The sequence below is a fragment of the Bombus affinis genome, chromosome 3 (genome assembly GCF_024516045.1).
Source record: "Bombus affinis isolate iyBomAffi1 chromosome 3, iyBomAffi1.2, whole genome shotgun sequence".
Lineage (NCBI taxonomy): Eukaryota > Metazoa > Arthropoda > Insecta > Hymenoptera > Apidae > Bombus > Bombus affinis.
In genome coordinates, this window is record NC_066346.1 from 9,276,006 (window position 1) to 9,292,398 (window position 16,393).

At 29.8% G+C, this 16,393-nt stretch overlaps 4 protein-coding genes across 8 annotated transcripts; 2 read left to right on the plus strand and 2 right to left on the minus strand.

Moving 5' to 3' along the window:
• Positions 1–6: 6 nt before the first annotated feature.
• LOC126914348 (alcohol dehydrogenase class-3) lies at positions 7–2,051 on the minus strand. Its single transcript, XM_050718164.1, has 7 exons — positions 1,884–2,051; positions 1,394–1,637; positions 1,087–1,307; positions 804–1,020; positions 599–729; positions 240–514; positions 7–152 (listed from the first exon to the last, which is right to left on the minus strand). The coding sequence occupies exons 1-7, from the start codon at positions 1,902–1,904 to the stop codon at positions 128–130; spliced, it is 1,134 nt and encodes a 377-aa protein (XP_050574121.1). The 5' UTR covers positions 1,905–2,051; the 3' UTR covers positions 7–127.
• On the plus strand, positions 1,588–11,014 carry LOC126914322 (E3 ubiquitin-protein ligase listerin). 2 transcript variants are annotated; one of them, XM_050718096.1, is made up of 22 exons: positions 1,588–1,735; positions 4,351–4,560; positions 4,635–4,901; positions 4,987–5,102; positions 5,187–5,541; positions 5,612–5,796; positions 5,868–6,003; positions 6,085–6,771; positions 6,842–7,046; positions 7,127–7,478; positions 7,549–8,026; positions 8,111–8,226; positions 8,302–8,455; positions 8,521–8,681; positions 8,759–8,942; positions 9,025–9,199; positions 9,271–9,607; positions 9,671–9,817; positions 9,919–10,049; positions 10,126–10,529; positions 10,626–10,793; positions 10,868–11,014. In XM_050718096.1, exons 2-22 carry the CDS (start codon positions 4,393–4,395, stop codon positions 10,925–10,927), a joined length of 4,986 nt encoding a protein of 1,661 aa, XP_050574053.1. In that variant the 5' UTR covers positions 1,588–1,735; positions 4,351–4,392; the 3' UTR covers positions 10,928–11,014. The 2 variants fall into 2 exon arrangements, with proteins under 2 accessions (XP_050574053.1, XP_050574052.1); XM_050718095.1 differs by lacking the exon at positions 1,588–1,735 and adding an exon at positions 3,905–4,053.
• Positions 2,303–13,912, minus strand: LOC126914361 (phosphatidylinositol-glycan biosynthesis class F protein). Of its 4 annotated transcripts, none has more exons than XM_050718193.1 (2): positions 13,787–13,912; positions 2,303–3,537 (listed from the first exon to the last, which is right to left on the minus strand). In XM_050718193.1, exon 2 carries the CDS (start codon positions 3,517–3,519, stop codon positions 2,821–2,823), a length of 699 nt encoding a protein of 232 aa, XP_050574150.1. In that variant the 5' UTR covers positions 3,520–3,537; positions 13,787–13,912; the 3' UTR covers positions 2,303–2,820. The 4 variants fall into 4 exon arrangements, with proteins under 4 accessions (XP_050574150.1, XP_050574149.1, XP_050574148.1 ...); XM_050718192.1 differs by lacking the exon at positions 13,787–13,912 and adding an exon at positions 3,812–3,945; XM_050718191.1 differs by lacking the exon at positions 13,787–13,912 and adding an exon at positions 3,833–3,937.
• LOC126914364 (uncharacterized) lies at positions 11,312–14,381 on the plus strand. The gene is made up of 4 exons (XM_050718198.1): positions 11,312–11,437; positions 12,450–12,649; positions 13,810–13,953; positions 14,150–14,381. Exons 1-4 carry the CDS (start codon positions 11,431–11,433, stop codon positions 14,234–14,236), a joined length of 438 nt encoding a protein of 145 aa, XP_050574155.1. The 5' UTR covers positions 11,312–11,430; the 3' UTR covers positions 14,237–14,381.
• Positions 14,382–16,393: the final 2,012 nt, after the last annotated feature.

The following is a 16,393-nucleotide window of genomic DNA, read 5'->3' on the forward strand; positions in this document are numbered from 1 at the left end:
AATGTATTTATGAAGGAATATATTATCTTTATTCACAAAAAGTATATGTTACAAAATATCAAATATTTTAAGCCATAATTGAAATACAAATGATACAAAACCTAGTAAAGATATAATGCGCTCTTTTTTAATATTTGAGCACTACTCTTAAGCTGCAATTAAAAAAAAATCACATTTATTATCAAAGAATAACATCAATATTTATTAGAACTTGTTAAACGCAGATTATTGAAACTTACCAGTTGCCTGAATGCAACAAATCGAATCCCTCATTAATCTTATTGAACGGAAGATTATGTGTAATAAATTCATCAAGAATTAATTTTTTTGCCATGTAATCTTGCACCAAGTTGGGAACACTATCTTTGGACTTCCATCCACCAAACGCAGTCCCTTTCCACACGCGTCCCGTTACCAATTGGAATGGACGAGTGCTAATTTCTTGACCAGCTGCAGCTACACCCACTATAACGGATGTGCCCCAACCCTTATGACAAGATTCCAATGCAGCTCTCTAAACATAAAAAATATACTAAGACCTGGGTGGTAAGCCAGCCAGCAATTTATTAAAGATTTTGATTCAATATTTAAAACTTACCATAGTGTTCACATTACCAACACATTCAAAAGTAAAATCTAGTCCACCATCAGTTAATTCTACTAACACTTCCTGGACTGGTTTGTTATAATCTTTAGGGTTAAGAAATTCAGTACATCCAAACTTTTTAGCTGGAAAGAATAAATTTTTTGTATTACTTCTCAACATTTTTCATGCAAAACTTCAATAAGTTCTTTTTTCTTACCCAACTCAAATTTACTTGTATTCAGATCTACTCCAATAATACGCTTGGCACCAGCTTGCTTACAACCAAATGCAACTGCCAATCCCACTGCACCTAATCCCCATATAGCACATGAACTTCCAGGTGTTACGTTAGCAGTGTTTACAGCAGCACCATATCCAGTAGGTACTCCACATCCCAACAAACATACTTTATCAAGTGGTGCAACAGGATCAATCTGAATTATATAATGTCTTTAAATTATTTCAAGCAATTTTGAAATATCTATGTAAAATAGAAATACCTTAGTAAGAGAAATGTCTGCCACTACAGTATATTCAGAAAAAGTAGAGCAACCCATGAAATGGGCAAGGGTTTGTCCCTTGCAAGTAAATCTAGAAGTACCATCAGGCATTACACCTTTGCCTTGTGTAACACGAATTTTGCTACATAAGTTTGTGCTTGGATGTATACAGAATTTGCACTCTTTACATTGGGGAATATATAATGGAATCACATGATCACCTGTAATTTATATATGATATCTCTTAGTAGTTAGTAAACATGTAATAATATATAATATAATAAACAATATAACAGTAGTACAATACCAGGTTTAAATTCGGTAACATCTTCCCCAACACTTTCAACAATACCACTGCCTTCATGACCAAGAACACAAGGAAAAATTCCTTCTGGATCTAACCCATCTAAAGTATAGGCATCAGTATGGCACAAAGCTACAGCTACAACTTTAATTCTTACTTCATGAGCTTTTGGTGGTGCAACTTCAACTTCTTCTAACGAGAGAGGCTGTTTCTCCTTCCACGCTACAGCAGCTTTACATTTAATTACCTAACATACAAAAATATTTTAATTCGTTATTTATTTGATCACAAATTATTGATCGCTATCTTTAACTTGAATAAATAGCTATCAAAGAATATGAAAAGGTATGTATAATTCTTAAAATAACTGTTTTTTAATTAACCGAAAATCATTTCAAAGTAATTTCAACGGCTTATTGTAACAAATGAGTTACTTAGATTCAATTTAATCGTAACAATGGAACAAAACAATTTGTCAGAAAGAAATAAATACCTTTCCAGTTGTGTTTGACATTATTATAAAATGCAATAGTTAATAAACGGTGTAAAAAGAAGTAAAAGTTGAACAAATGGTACTACGATGAATATTAATCACACCGGTCACTATATATTCAACAAGAAATGAAAAAAATTGAAGGTCGTTGTTTTAATACTACTGACATCTAGTGCTTGAAAATCTGTACTCTAAAATCAACACAAAGATCTATACAAAATTTTAATAAATAATAATCGTTTAATATAATTCAAATAAAGTTATTCACAATCTAGCTGTAATAATTTTGTATTATCCAATATATCAACATCCTATTATATAAAAATAACCGTACGAATTCGTATGAATTCTTAAATGAAAAAATAAAGTTTGTTATTGGAGAGAAGATTAGCATATTTCAAAAATAGTAATTAGCAAAATTTGTATTTATGTAATTTATTGAACACAATATTTTAATAAAAAGTATATAACAATTTTTATTAACAAAGTTTTATTCTGGGAACATTTTAATCTCAAACATTATCAAATTATTACATCAGAAACATTATATAATTTGACCTAATATGACTTCTATCGGAGATAAAGCCCACTTTGTATGGTACAATTTTTATTCTGTTTAGCTGTTTCTACAACTTGTACATAGATTTATAAATCATCCTCTTAACATGTTTATCTTTCATATTGCATTGTACAAAGTAGCAAACAATTTTGGTGCCATTAATAAAGACATTAAACAATTTTTCATTGCATATCATTCAAAATGCACAATCACTCTTCAGTAGTTTCAAGTTGCTTCAAAACTATGATAATACAGAAGAGATCAATTAATTATAAACACATCTCAATGTTGAAATAAATTATTCCATGTACAAAATGTTACATCTATCAATTGGAATTTATCACTTTCAATTTTATTTATTTGCACAATCACTAATATTTATCTGTGAACTTTCTTATCTAATGCCAACATAGGTAATGTTTTTACAAGTGTAATAAAATGTGCAACTGTATAGCCAAGGAGAGCACCTAAAACACATGGAATTGGCCAAGTTTGCCATGGTCGATCCCAGTCTAGTGGGATCACAATAGCACCCAACCATGTGCCTAAAAGAGTAGCTTGAATGTTTGTCTTTATAGCATCTACTAAAACATTGCTTTTCTGTGATTGTGCTCCTGTTATTATTTCTAGTGCACCATCCACTCCTAAATGCAAACTTGCAGGAACAAATGTAAGTGTAGTCAGTGTGACAGTGAGCATAGTAGTTTCTTCATGATGCATGAATACTGGCGCACCAAACAATACAATTACAATGTAATATACAATGGATAAAAGGAAACCAGCTAACAGAAATTTGAAAATTACTTTTAGATATCTAGACCAAGTTCTTTTAGCTCTTGAAGATGTCCTTAATTCAGTTTTTGTTATAAGCGTAGTTTCAGAGTGAAACATGGGAAACATCAATTTGATTACTTCTGCAAAAAGCAGAATCAATAGTACTGGAATGAATTTATACTTTCCCACATTATACAAATTATCATTTAACTTAAGTAATATCAGAATACCAGGGAAGTAAATGCAAGTAAATGAACAATATGACAATAGCAACCTTTGACTCAATTTGTTTCCAACACTCATCTCCCTTATTTTCCTAACCTGTAATAGAAAATTGAAATATATTCATACTAACAAAATTTTCAAAATATTTTAAGTATATTTAGTAATTACTATTTACTTGATACAATACTAAATAATTCTTCCTAATTTAATATTCGATACAATGCTAGTTATACTATATATAAGATATATAATAATATACTAGATATAAATATATCATTATATTTTGTTAGATCTTTTTAAATCTTTTAAAAAATCTAACGAGATTTTCATACATATTATCTTTTAATAAAATAGTAGTATTAAGACGTACAAATAAATAAAAATTACGCACAATTTCAGCTTTTAATTGAATGGGAAAAAGTATATCACAATAAAAAAAAATATATTCACATGTACACAAGCATTAATAGATCAGCTGTTCCAAACGTTATACTAGTAAGAAAGTCAATGCTCAAAATTTATGTGTAGTCACAATATTTCTTGTTTCTTGTTGTTTTTGTAATTATCATGGGAAAGAACAAACAAGCACAACGAACCAAAAATAATGTAAAAGTAAGGGAAAATTTATATTAATTGAGAAGATTAATTTGTACAAAAACTTTATAGGTTAAGTTTTATTATTAGGTTAAGTTTTATTATCATAACAATTTTTCTTAATCCAAAATTATTATATTTCCATAAAAAAATTATATAGTAATAACAATTGTATAAAATCATATCTTTTTAAAATAGTTATTTAGTTTTAATTATTGTATCAAAATTTTTTATATTCTTTGATGCAATCTGTCAATGAAAATTTTAAATCATTATTACAAATATTTCAATATTATTGTTATTTATCATTTATAGCCATCAAATAGCAGCAGAAGTGCAGAACTTCTGGGCACTTCGATGCCAAATTTTGTTGGTTTCTCAGCTGTAAAGGATGGAGGATACGTACCTATATTACCAGGTTTAGCACTTTGCAATACAAATGAGGTTGAAATGAACAATGTTGATAGTAATTTTCAAATAGTACTAAAAAAAATGAATAAGAAAGATTCAACAACAAAATGCAAGGTGACAAACAATTATCTCTATTATTTACAAAAATAATATTGAGATTAAAAATTTTTGTTTTTGATATTTTTCAGGCATTAAAAGAATTTGCTATTATGTGTAGAGATTCAGAAATGTCAGCTGTGGAAGGAATGTTACCATTCTGGCCACGATTGTATTGTGCCTTAGCAATTGATATAGAACACAGAGTAAGAGAAACTGTACAGTTAGCACATGCAGCTGTTGTAAAACGTGTAGGCAGAGGTATAGCAATGTATTTAAAACAGCTAGCTGGAGCTTGGTTCACTTCTCAATATGATACATATCCTCCAGCTGCATCTGCTGCTAGTAATTCATTTAATGTAAGTGACTATAATTTATTAATAATAAAAACTTGAAACTATCAAAATTAATACCTACTTTAATGTGAATATTTTTTACATACAGGATACGTTTCCACCAAAAAAAGTTATTGATGCCATTGTGCATTGTCAACATGAAATCTTGACTTATATCTGTGATAATATTACTGTTCATAGTGCCCAGACTTTATCTATACAAAAGTATGTTTCTTATGCAAATATATATTTTTTTAAAAATGTAAGAGATGTAGATTTGAGACTTATTATGTTACAATTTATTATTAGGAACCTTACTACAGAGGAAATGGAATTAAAATATCAGAGTGTGCTAATATCTAGTTTATATGGATACAGTGTTTATTTCAAGAAAGTTCCTATCCAAAAAATTGAGGATATGATTGATATTCATAATAAAATTATAAACAGCAACAAATTTTGGAAACTAGCTAAAAATGATTCTGTCCCAGTCAAAACAGCTTTCTTTAGTGTACTAACATCAATGATTGAGAATGCTAATCTATTACTGCAAAATGAAAAAAAAAGAACTGTAACAACTATCATGAATAATCTTGATGAAACAGAACCTGCATTGTTGACAACTGTATGGGAATCTATGCTTAGTACTATAAATAAAATAGAGGTAAATGATTATTATCTATACTGTCTGACATCATGAGTTTACAATATTAAATGACATATTATCTTTTCAGGACTGGTACACTGTAGTAAATATTGAGAAACTAGTATTACCGGCATTATGGCGTGTTTTACGAAGTGGACAATGTTGCGCTAGTATTGTTTACCCGAATTTATTACCCTTTATTAGTCAATTTCCAAAACTAAATGTTGATCCTCATTACTTGTATATATCATTCTTCAACCATATGCGACAAGGGTATTTAATTAATTAATTGAATTAATGTCTTAATTATATTAAATTACGCAGTATTCATTAATTTTTTCCAGATTTTCCGTTAAAAATGTACAAATGAGCCGTTCTGAGATGCTTGCGGTGACGACATCGTTCGCCGAATGTTTGCGTTATACAGTATTTTCAAATGTTAATAATAGAAACTTATGTAATGCTCTGCTCATAGAACAGGTTTTTATTTTATCCACTTATGTACTACCGTGATGATTTCTACAAAAGGAATATTTATAACTAATTGATTAATTATTTCAGCTCATACCATCATTAGAAGTGTGTTTGAAAGAAAATAGTCCAATGAAACAAATATTTTTTTGTGAAATTACTCATTTAATACGATATTGGAGTAAAAATCGGCACAATGATGATTATAAACTTTATTCTTGTTTGATACAAGAATTTTGGCGAAATCTTGATATATTGTTCACTTCGCTTTTAAATGTCACTGAAAGATCTGAAACATTTGATACTCCAGATACAAATAATTCTCAAATAGAATTTTTAAACATATTAAAGACGGCCCCTGAGCAGGGTCGGAAAAATTTACAAGTGAAATTTTGTGATCCGGAGGAGAATGTAACGACTCAGTCTCAAATGCAAAATGTGGAAAATGATACCGATACTGAATTTGTTGCTGAGCTTAATAAGTTTGTCAGTTCCCTTTGCATAAAATACTTTAACCATATTATTGGGAAACGTGAAAAACAATATGTCACGTACCTAAACAAGCTTATAACTTGTTTTGAAAGCGATGAACTTTTTAAAAATCTATCCGATTTTCTTAAAACTCAAAATAATTTACTTAATTTCTGTAATGAAATTTTACAAAATTGGTTATTGGAACGATCAAAAGAAACTGAACATATAATAGAACTAATATTCAATCTTATGAAGTACATGGATCATTCTGAGAAAAACGAAATTTTAAAATCATTAATAGAGGTAAAAGATAAACATTGTTTTATGTGTTATTAAAAGGATATATATCACTGTATATTTTATTTGCTTTCAGTTTGATGATATTATAACTACAAAAAGTGTCATACAGTGCGCTTTATCTAAGAAACATAGAAATGATGTTATAGTACAGAAATGGTGTTCACAATCTAAGATTAGTAGTATATTGATAGAAGTAGCAAAGGAAATTGCTTCAAACAATTATTCAAGTAAAAATCAGAATCTTATATTGTTATCTTTTGAACCTCTAGAGGATGGTAGTAAGTTCTTGATATTTATTTAATTTGATTGCATTTTGTACAATACAGATAAATATTACATATATATATATCTTTTTTAGGTTTGCTAATAAAAGAAGAAGCGGTCAATGAAATTATATCTATACTTTGCAATTCTTTCTATGAAATAGATGAGATGTGTTTGTTAGATTTCACGCATTTAATTTGCTGTATTGTTCCATTAGCATGCTCTCATAAGGGAACAACAGCAGGAGCAATACAAATATTAGGAACCCTTTTCGAATTGCGTTCACATAATTATTTCAGTAATAATTCTGACTACTATTTGATAGATACAATGCGAGATGTATGGACGAAAGAACTTTTGAAAACAATTCGAAAACTTTCACAATCTGAATTTATTAATTTGACTAAAATGTTTGCGACTTCTATGTGGAAAAAGATATATAATCGGTAAGAAAATATGTTCATTATTTATAAAGTATTTTAATACACTTTTTATAATATTTTCATTATGTTCCAGAAATGAAGAATATGATAAAGAAATATTGGTTCACATAGCCGTTGATTTTCTTGAAACTATACTTCATAGTGGAATCTTCTATGCAGAAGAAATTATTTTAACATTTTTAACAGATTCTGATATCACAACATGGATAGCTGAAACAACTGGAATAATCATATATGGTGAAGTAATAACTGGTGAACTGCATGTGTCATCTCTTGATCAAAATATACAAATTCACCAGAAATGTATGTCTATTGATTTAACCAGTAATACAATAACGGATAATACTGAGAGTTGCTTAAAATGGGCATTGTTTAATATAAATTTATTAAATAATCTATGTTTGAGATCAATTAGTAAATGTAAATCAGAAGAATCCAGTACTGAAGAATTATTGATACACAATTTGAATTTACCTGGCACTACAAATTTATTAATTAACGTTATATATTCGATTATTTTGGGCGAAATTTACTCCAAACATTATAAATCTGTAAGTATAGTCATAACTTGTAATATAGGAACACTTAATTTCAATAAGAAAGGAATTAATATTTCACTGAACAATTATTTTCAGACCAAATGCTATGATAATGTAAATAAAACTTTAGTGACTGTACAAGATAGTTTTAAACAGTTACAGATATATATTAATGAAGATACATTTAATGAAATTCGTGAGTATATAACAATGTATGTATTTTGAATAAGTCTTTTTAATAAGAGAATTATTTTATAAAATATTAATCACTTTGATCATATTTGCAGGAATTTTTCGAAATACGGAAGTATGTTATCATATATAATATACTTTTGTTGTACAGAATTATGTCCTACCAAAGAACCTAAAGAATTATTTGAATGTTACAAAAGTAATGACATATTTTCTCTAAATGGAGAAATAATGCTTCAAAGGCTACAGGTATTGCACTATTAATTTTAAAACTAATTTTTAATTCCATAGAATAACAGAAAATTTTATCTTAGATTCTATCCAAATTTGAAAATTTGGATAATATCTTATATACATGGAAAACAGATGATAATGTTTCTGAATTAATACTGACAAGAACCATGTTGATTAAAAAAGAAGATATTTCGAAGTACTGTAGAATTGTGGAAAACAATCCTTCATTACCAGATGATTGGTAACATGTGTTTTATATCATAAATATCAAATTTCTAAAAATCAAAAATATATAACACTTTTACGTTTCTTTTACAGTGAAATTTCTGAAATTTCCTGGGATAAATTAAATATACCTTTGGAACTTATAAGATTGTCAACAGAACTCGTAAAGAAAATTCCATCCAAATTAACATATAAACATTGGAATTTTATATTAATATCTATAGTCCTGTGGCCGCTTTCTGTTACTAATTCAAAACAAAATATTAATAATTTTAAGGTGCGCATCTAATTATCTATATTGTTTGAAAATAATGTATATTATAAATTTGGCTTATTTTTATTTATATTGGTATCTACAGGTATCTACAATGATAGTAGCCATTTGTCAACTTTATCACGCAGTGCAAGATTTAATTAACAAGCATGAACAGGAAAAAATAAATGTCATGTCACCAAAGATATTAGATGAATGGAGAAATGCTTTCGTCAGTGATGCACAAAGTGGAATTGTTCAATGTTGGATGCTTTATGCAGGTATATTTATGATTTAAATTTTAATTCATTGACTTTTTATTTGTAATTTATAACTATATTTTGTGTTTCAGATTCGTATAATGAAAAAACAACAGCTTTGAAACCTGTCCTATTGTTGGATCACTTAGGAAAAGCTATAAAAATGGTGGATGGAAATGTAATTTTCAAAAGTTACATACCTCTCACAACAACTGTCGAGCTGGCATTGAAATTACTTCAGTCTCCCATAGCTAGTATACAATTAGGAGCATATCATATATTAAAGCACGCAGTACCAGAGCTTGTGCAACAAGACAAAGATACTGCTGAATTAGAAAATTTCGATGTAAATAGTCTGAACATTAAAAAAATGGAACAAGTACTTCAGAATACGCAAAATATCGTAAATATCATTCTAATGGATTTCAAGTAAGTTTTCAGTTATTTTTTTATTCACTGAAAATAAACTTCTAATTTATGATATTTTTTTAGATTATGTGATACTGTGAGTTGTACTATTCAACCATACACAGATTCTTATACTTATACTGTCGGATATTTATTATCGTGGGCTATCATCCTAGAAATGTGTGCAAATGCTCATGGAGATTTACTATATCAATATGCAGAGATACTTAAGTACATATGTTACTTATTTTCAATTGAAGATTCACTTTCAGAGATTTTATTAATTCTAATTAATATTAAGGTTTCAATACTTATATATATATGTGTTTTAGGGATAATTTTTTTCCTAATCTATTAAATAACATATTTCGATTAATGCCAGTGGAAGTGCTTCAAGACAATAAGAACAAGGGTGCTAAATTAATGGAAATTTTTTCTACTGAACCATCTCTAGATTTTTTCGGTACTAATATTTAAATTGCCTTTTGCTTTTGTTACATATAATTTTTGTTTTAATATTTTTCATTTATATCTCATAGAAAGTTGGACAGAATGGAGACTTGACCATATCGTATGTTGGTTATACACGAATAGTTTAAGACATTTACCAGTGTTAGTGAGACAATGGTGGAGTACTGCTGACAGTAGAGTCAGTGCCGCCGTGGATAAGATTACAACTCATTATGTTAGTCCTATGCTTTGTCAAGAGGAACTTCTCAACAATAAATTACAAAGCATCGAAAACATGCAAGTGAAGGTACATCCAACATTCCGCGAAGTGGTAGCTTTGTATCAAATGGATGATACAAAATTGGAACTTAATATTGTATTGTCACCTAATCATCCATTGGGACCAGTTACTGTTGAACCTGGACAACATGCCGGTGGTACAGTGAATTGGAGGAATTGTCACATGCAATTGTCCATATTTCTTACACATCAAGTAATAATTTATCAACATTAATCAATTAAATTAATTAATTAATGTTTATAAGCATAAAACAATTAAGGAAATTTGTATTTTATGTCCTTTTTATAGAATGGATCCGTATGGGATGGACTCATATTATGGAAAAGAAACTTAGACAAGAAGTTTGCTGGCGTAGAAGAATGTTGCATATGTTTCAGTATTTTTCATATAAACACATATCAAATACCAAAATTATCTTGTCATACATGTCGCAAGAAATTTCATACTGCATGCCTGGTAAGTTTTTAGTATCCTTAATATTTAATAAAATTTCGTACGATTAATGTCGAAATATTCACTTTGCTTTTCAGTATAAATGGTTTAGTACAAGTCAGAAGCCCACATGTCCGATTTGTAGGAATATATTTTAATCTATTATATCATTTATAAAAAATAATTTGTACTCCTGTGTAAGTAAATAAGTTAATGTCTGTACATAATAAAATTAATGAAAGAGATCTATTGTCAATCAATTGTATAACAATGTATAAATTTTCTGCCCAATGTAAATTATGTACAAAACCGATAAGCTTAAATTTACAGCAAATGATTCAAAAAGTTGATTCCGATTAAATCAAGCTGCCTATACTTTTTAATGTGTTTCATTAATCAATTGAACGTCATTTAAAATTATAAAAATGTGTACATGAAATGTTTAATATTTCATCGAAAATTATTTAATATCGATAAGAAATTTCTACCTAAGATATGATTGATCAATCTATGGTATTTTCCGCAAAGAACTGTTTCATACGGTTTAAAGAGAATGCAAATAATACAGAATGTGATAAGATTACAACTGCTTTTAATCAGGTGTAGGTAAAAGATAAGCATCACTCTTTTGGAAAATTCAGTAGTATCATCAGGTTCAAAGATGCCAGGTAAGCTGTACTATAACTTTATACAAATCATGTCATTATATCAACTTGTTTCATTAATAGTCAATAATTGTATCTCAATATAGAGTATTTCATGTTTATCTCATATTTATTATATTTAATATAATTAAACATAAAAAATTGTTATATAAACATAGGTTCGTGAATAATTTATTACGAAATTATAACAAAAATATTAAAATTACAAGTGAACGGATTCGCATTCGATCGATTAGTTATGTTTACTGAAGTTCTTGTTCAAATAGTCGTCAGCCCTTGTAAATACAAATAGCAAAGCACTTATTACCCCATGTTTGCATAAAATTTTGTTCTTGTTTTTAATCGTAGAATATGCTGACACCGTTTGGCGGGATAAAAATAAAATATCTTGTATATCTTCAACAGCATATTCTCTATTTGGGAAATTAAAAATGTAAACTCTCCTATTAATCCTATACTTATCGCCAATAAATTGAAAGATATCCAAATTCTAATTCTATATTCATTGTCTACATGTAATAAAAATAATCACTCAGAAATTTCGAACATTAAATAACGAAGAATGAAATAATTCCATTATAAATGCTGATATTTATCTTTTCTTTTTTTCATATTTAGATTTTTATTTTCATTTATACGTATGGGCGCCAGACACCTTTTATTTGTTCTTCTCTTATCACTCGGGAAATTGAATTCTAGAAAAGTCTTATCGAGAAATACATGCAATCGACGCAAAGTCTTATCGACGATTGCTTGCAATATCGTATATGAATCATATTACGGTTACAGTCATACTATTTATATGCTTCTATTTTATAATATAACTTTTCATGCTAAACTTATCTACATTATATTTAAGTACTTATGAAAAAAATAACTTTATAGTTACGATAAGCAAACATCAATTTTTTGTTACGCAACCGATCCAAGCCAAAAGAAAATATAATTATAGATAAGAATATAAATTTGATAAAGAAAAATTATTGGTAAATTAAAAAAATTTTTTTCATCTAAGCCTATAGATGGATTAATCGAAGCGCAGGACAAAATTTGCCGGAAACCGCGGTCAGCGGAGGTCGTGACATAGATGGGTCAACTATCTACGTCGGCAGAGCTTTCCACGACGGTGACATGATTCCAGCGAAAGTAATCCCCGACAAAAATATCGCCTATGTCTGTCACAATGGCGAAGAACACCAGAAACATGATTTCGAAGTAAGTCAAACGCAAAACGCTACGCATCATTACATTCAAATCGTTTTCAGTCTTTTATAGACGACCATTCATTAATCACTAATAATTTAGAAGACTGAAAACTAAAATTAATTCCGGAAAATAAATTTATCTCGAGTGATCATCTTTGAAAAACATTAACAAAATGAGTTGAAGTTAACAAGGAAACTTGCTATAGTCTCCAAACTTTTTAATGAAATTAAAGACATTCTTAATATTTTAAAATAATCCTTTATGTGAAATTCATTTGAGAAATATATTAATATGGCATATTAACAATTATTTCTTTTACATTCTCCTATATCTTCCGCTATCTTCAACTATCTTAACTTTTTATTCCGAGAGTGAGCGATTGGAGGAAATTAAAAACAGCGGGAAACTGAAATTCGGTCGAGTGATTTTAATAAATAATACATTTTTCCAATGACGAACCTAATCATCCGGTGTAACCATATAATCAACCTCTTTACACACACAAACACGGAATCGAGATTTTGTGTCAAGGCGAAGTCGTTTTGCGGCACGGGATTGGAATACGGTTTATACGATCTGCATCATCCTTTAGCTAGTTTGTGCGATTACGAATTACGCGGTTGCCTTGGATTTTGAAAAGCTAAAACTAACGATTCGTTACTTGCATTTCTCATGTAATCATCTTTCTTTCATTTAAATGGCTTACTACCCTACGTTTTCGCTCGTCTGTCCGCGTAAGGCAAAACAGCTCATGAATCATAAGAGATCATTCAAACTCTTCATCAAATATTTTGCATTCCAGATAAGAAGTTATTTTGAATAATCGCCTAAGAAACTTGTTATCATCCAATCCATGGAGAAATATAAAATACTGTCAAAGTATTCAGATAATCGAGTCGCATAAAAGTCAAACTGTAACTCCATCGAAGTTAATCGTTCGTTACTGAAAAATTACATTATTATGTACATTAATTATGTATATTCTGATATTTTATAACTAAGAAACTTTCGGAAAATAGAGTCGATCAGCTGAACCTTTACACCACTCAATCATTGTGTTTCCAATGTGATATTTAAATTTAACAATTGTATTTAGTGACTTATGAAAGAAGATTGTTCAGATAAGATTTTAATAAAATTAATTACCGATTTATTTTTATTTTCTGCAGGTTTTGTGCAAAGGAGAATTCGAATGGGAGTTTTCCTCCAACGGAGCAATCCCAGGCGACGCGGTGATCGCAGGACAGACCTCCGATGGAGAACCTCTGTATGTTGGCCGTGTTCTCCATAATGGATCCCAAACAGTTGGCAAGGTCGGAGTTTACTGTTCCTATAACCGTACAGAAAATTTATATTCCTAATGTAACATTGATCTTAATCAAGATTGATCAGTGTCACAGAAAAAAAGTACAAGAAAAAACATGACGCTAGATCTAATAGAACAAAATACCTTGAATTTGAAAGAACGTTTAAAAATGAGATTATTAATGAAAATATTGTTTCCTACAGGTTCAACCTAGCCATGGATGCTTATACATCCCCTTCGACGGTGAAGAATTGTCTTTCAAAGACTACGAAGTGCTCGTAATTCATTGAGTATAATAAAACTAAGGTTGCCAGTTATTATTAATGGGAATAGCATTCTTTACATGATATGACACATAATATGCCATTTTTATTGAAATTGTATACACTAATCATCTCTCAAAATAAATAAATTATTACCTGTTCTCTTTTTCAATCTTTGACTTGCTGTAAAATCTCTCTTATCCAAACCACACGAATTTAAAAATAATATAAAACTGAAACGTAGTCGATAAGATAAGAATGGTGATACTAATTATTTGTTAAATATTGTATTTAAATGTGAAGTAATTCATCCTGACTTATCGTAAGATATTAATCATCTTTAAGAATGAATTTAGGAAATGTAGCTCTTTTGACGTTGTTAATGGAACGACTTTATGCGTTCAAGAATATTTGGTTGCAATGATGAATAATAATATTAACACAGACTATATGTAGATACATTTCAGTCAATTTTTTTTATAAATTTTAATGATATATTTAAACTTTTGATTTAGAAGTTACATTTCACCAAAAAATTAAGTGAAGAATTATATTTTTTTACAAATTTACACAGAATTTTGTAAGAAAGACTAATCTACGTTAAATAACCGACGGTCTTGTTAACCGACTTAAACGTGCAGGATGAAAGGAAAGAACGAGATGACCGGATTTCGGCTGGTCGCTCGACCATCGAGCCGGTCTGTTCCGAGATGAAGCGCGCGATGTCAGCGGACGTGCCGGAGAAACACGAAAACAACGGGTCTGTTACGACTCTGAATCGAATATTTTATAGCATTGCTTGAATTACGAGCATTACTCACTTGACGGCGTTATGACGATCGACTTAAGAGCCAGGGCCGTAACTTACACCTTTAATCCTGCCACGAGCTATTTTTACGTTTTTCAACCCTACAATTCCTATAAAACATCCCTTGAATATCATATTTTAACTCCTTCGACCTAAACTTTTTCTATTTTTCTTCCTTGCAGAAATTGATAATAATTAGTCTGATAGTTTCAAAATGCGGACATGTAAGACTCGATAGCTTGAATAAGTTTATAGACATTGACTAGGTCACGCTGAAATAAAAGAAAATCCTTTGTCAAACTACCATTGTCTCTCCAAACAAATTTCTAAAGTAACTTAGCAATTCATAAAGGAATCTCCAATTGTAGGTAGAAATAAAAACATGTTGAGACATATTAACGGTAGGATGAATAAAAATATTGTGAACATATTAGAGCATTAGAACTGCCGGACTGCATTATAACGTATATTAGATTAATTAAAAGTAAAGAGATCAGAAACACTCATTGGATATATATGCTCCATTAAGAAAGGAATAGATCATAGCGAATACTAAATCATTGTGTTGATAGTGAAACTCGATGAATATCTATGAAGCTGAGTGAAAAATGTTATAATTGCATTTTTTGTCCAGAAAGCTGGATAAATTTCCAGATTTCCATGAGCACATGTAATAATGTATTTTAATATTTAGAAGCATAGACGTGTCTCTATTAGAATTCATGTATATTCAGTTTTCCTACCCAAAAGAGATATCGTCACTTATATTTGTGAACTACTTATTCATTAGCGAATAGAGGTATCACGGCAATGACCAAATTTCAACGAAAGCTCGATGGTCTAGAAAAATCTTGAGGCCATCGGGCAACGCGGGAACGAAGGAACGTAATTGCCAATTCGTCGCAATTGGTCGCCCAACAAAACGTGATTACGGGACCAGAAAGGTCCGGCGCGCATATCGTCGTCGTTGAGTATATACCTACTTAATACAATCTTTGATTTATCGTTCTATATGGCCTCAGAAGGGTTGGGACACGGCCCTGCCTGAAATAGGATCTAGTCGTAGAAGACAAGACGGCCAGATATGATTATTTTATCAACAAATTGCTACATTTAAACGGCTCTTCGGTACTGCCCTATCGAGAGAAGTCGCACTCAACGGTACTCGCTATGTTTACGCGTATCTTCGACCACGATCAGAATAACAAGGTGTCTTTACATCCTTTCTAGCAGTTAGTAGGATAAATAGACGAAAGGCGACGAGTTGCTTTGGATTTTTATGAGATAGAGGAATCTTTGATTCGTTGAATCGTTCATCGTTGATAAAATTAACTCTTTCAAGATTGAATTCTTTTTTAATCCGTGGAAAAAATTGT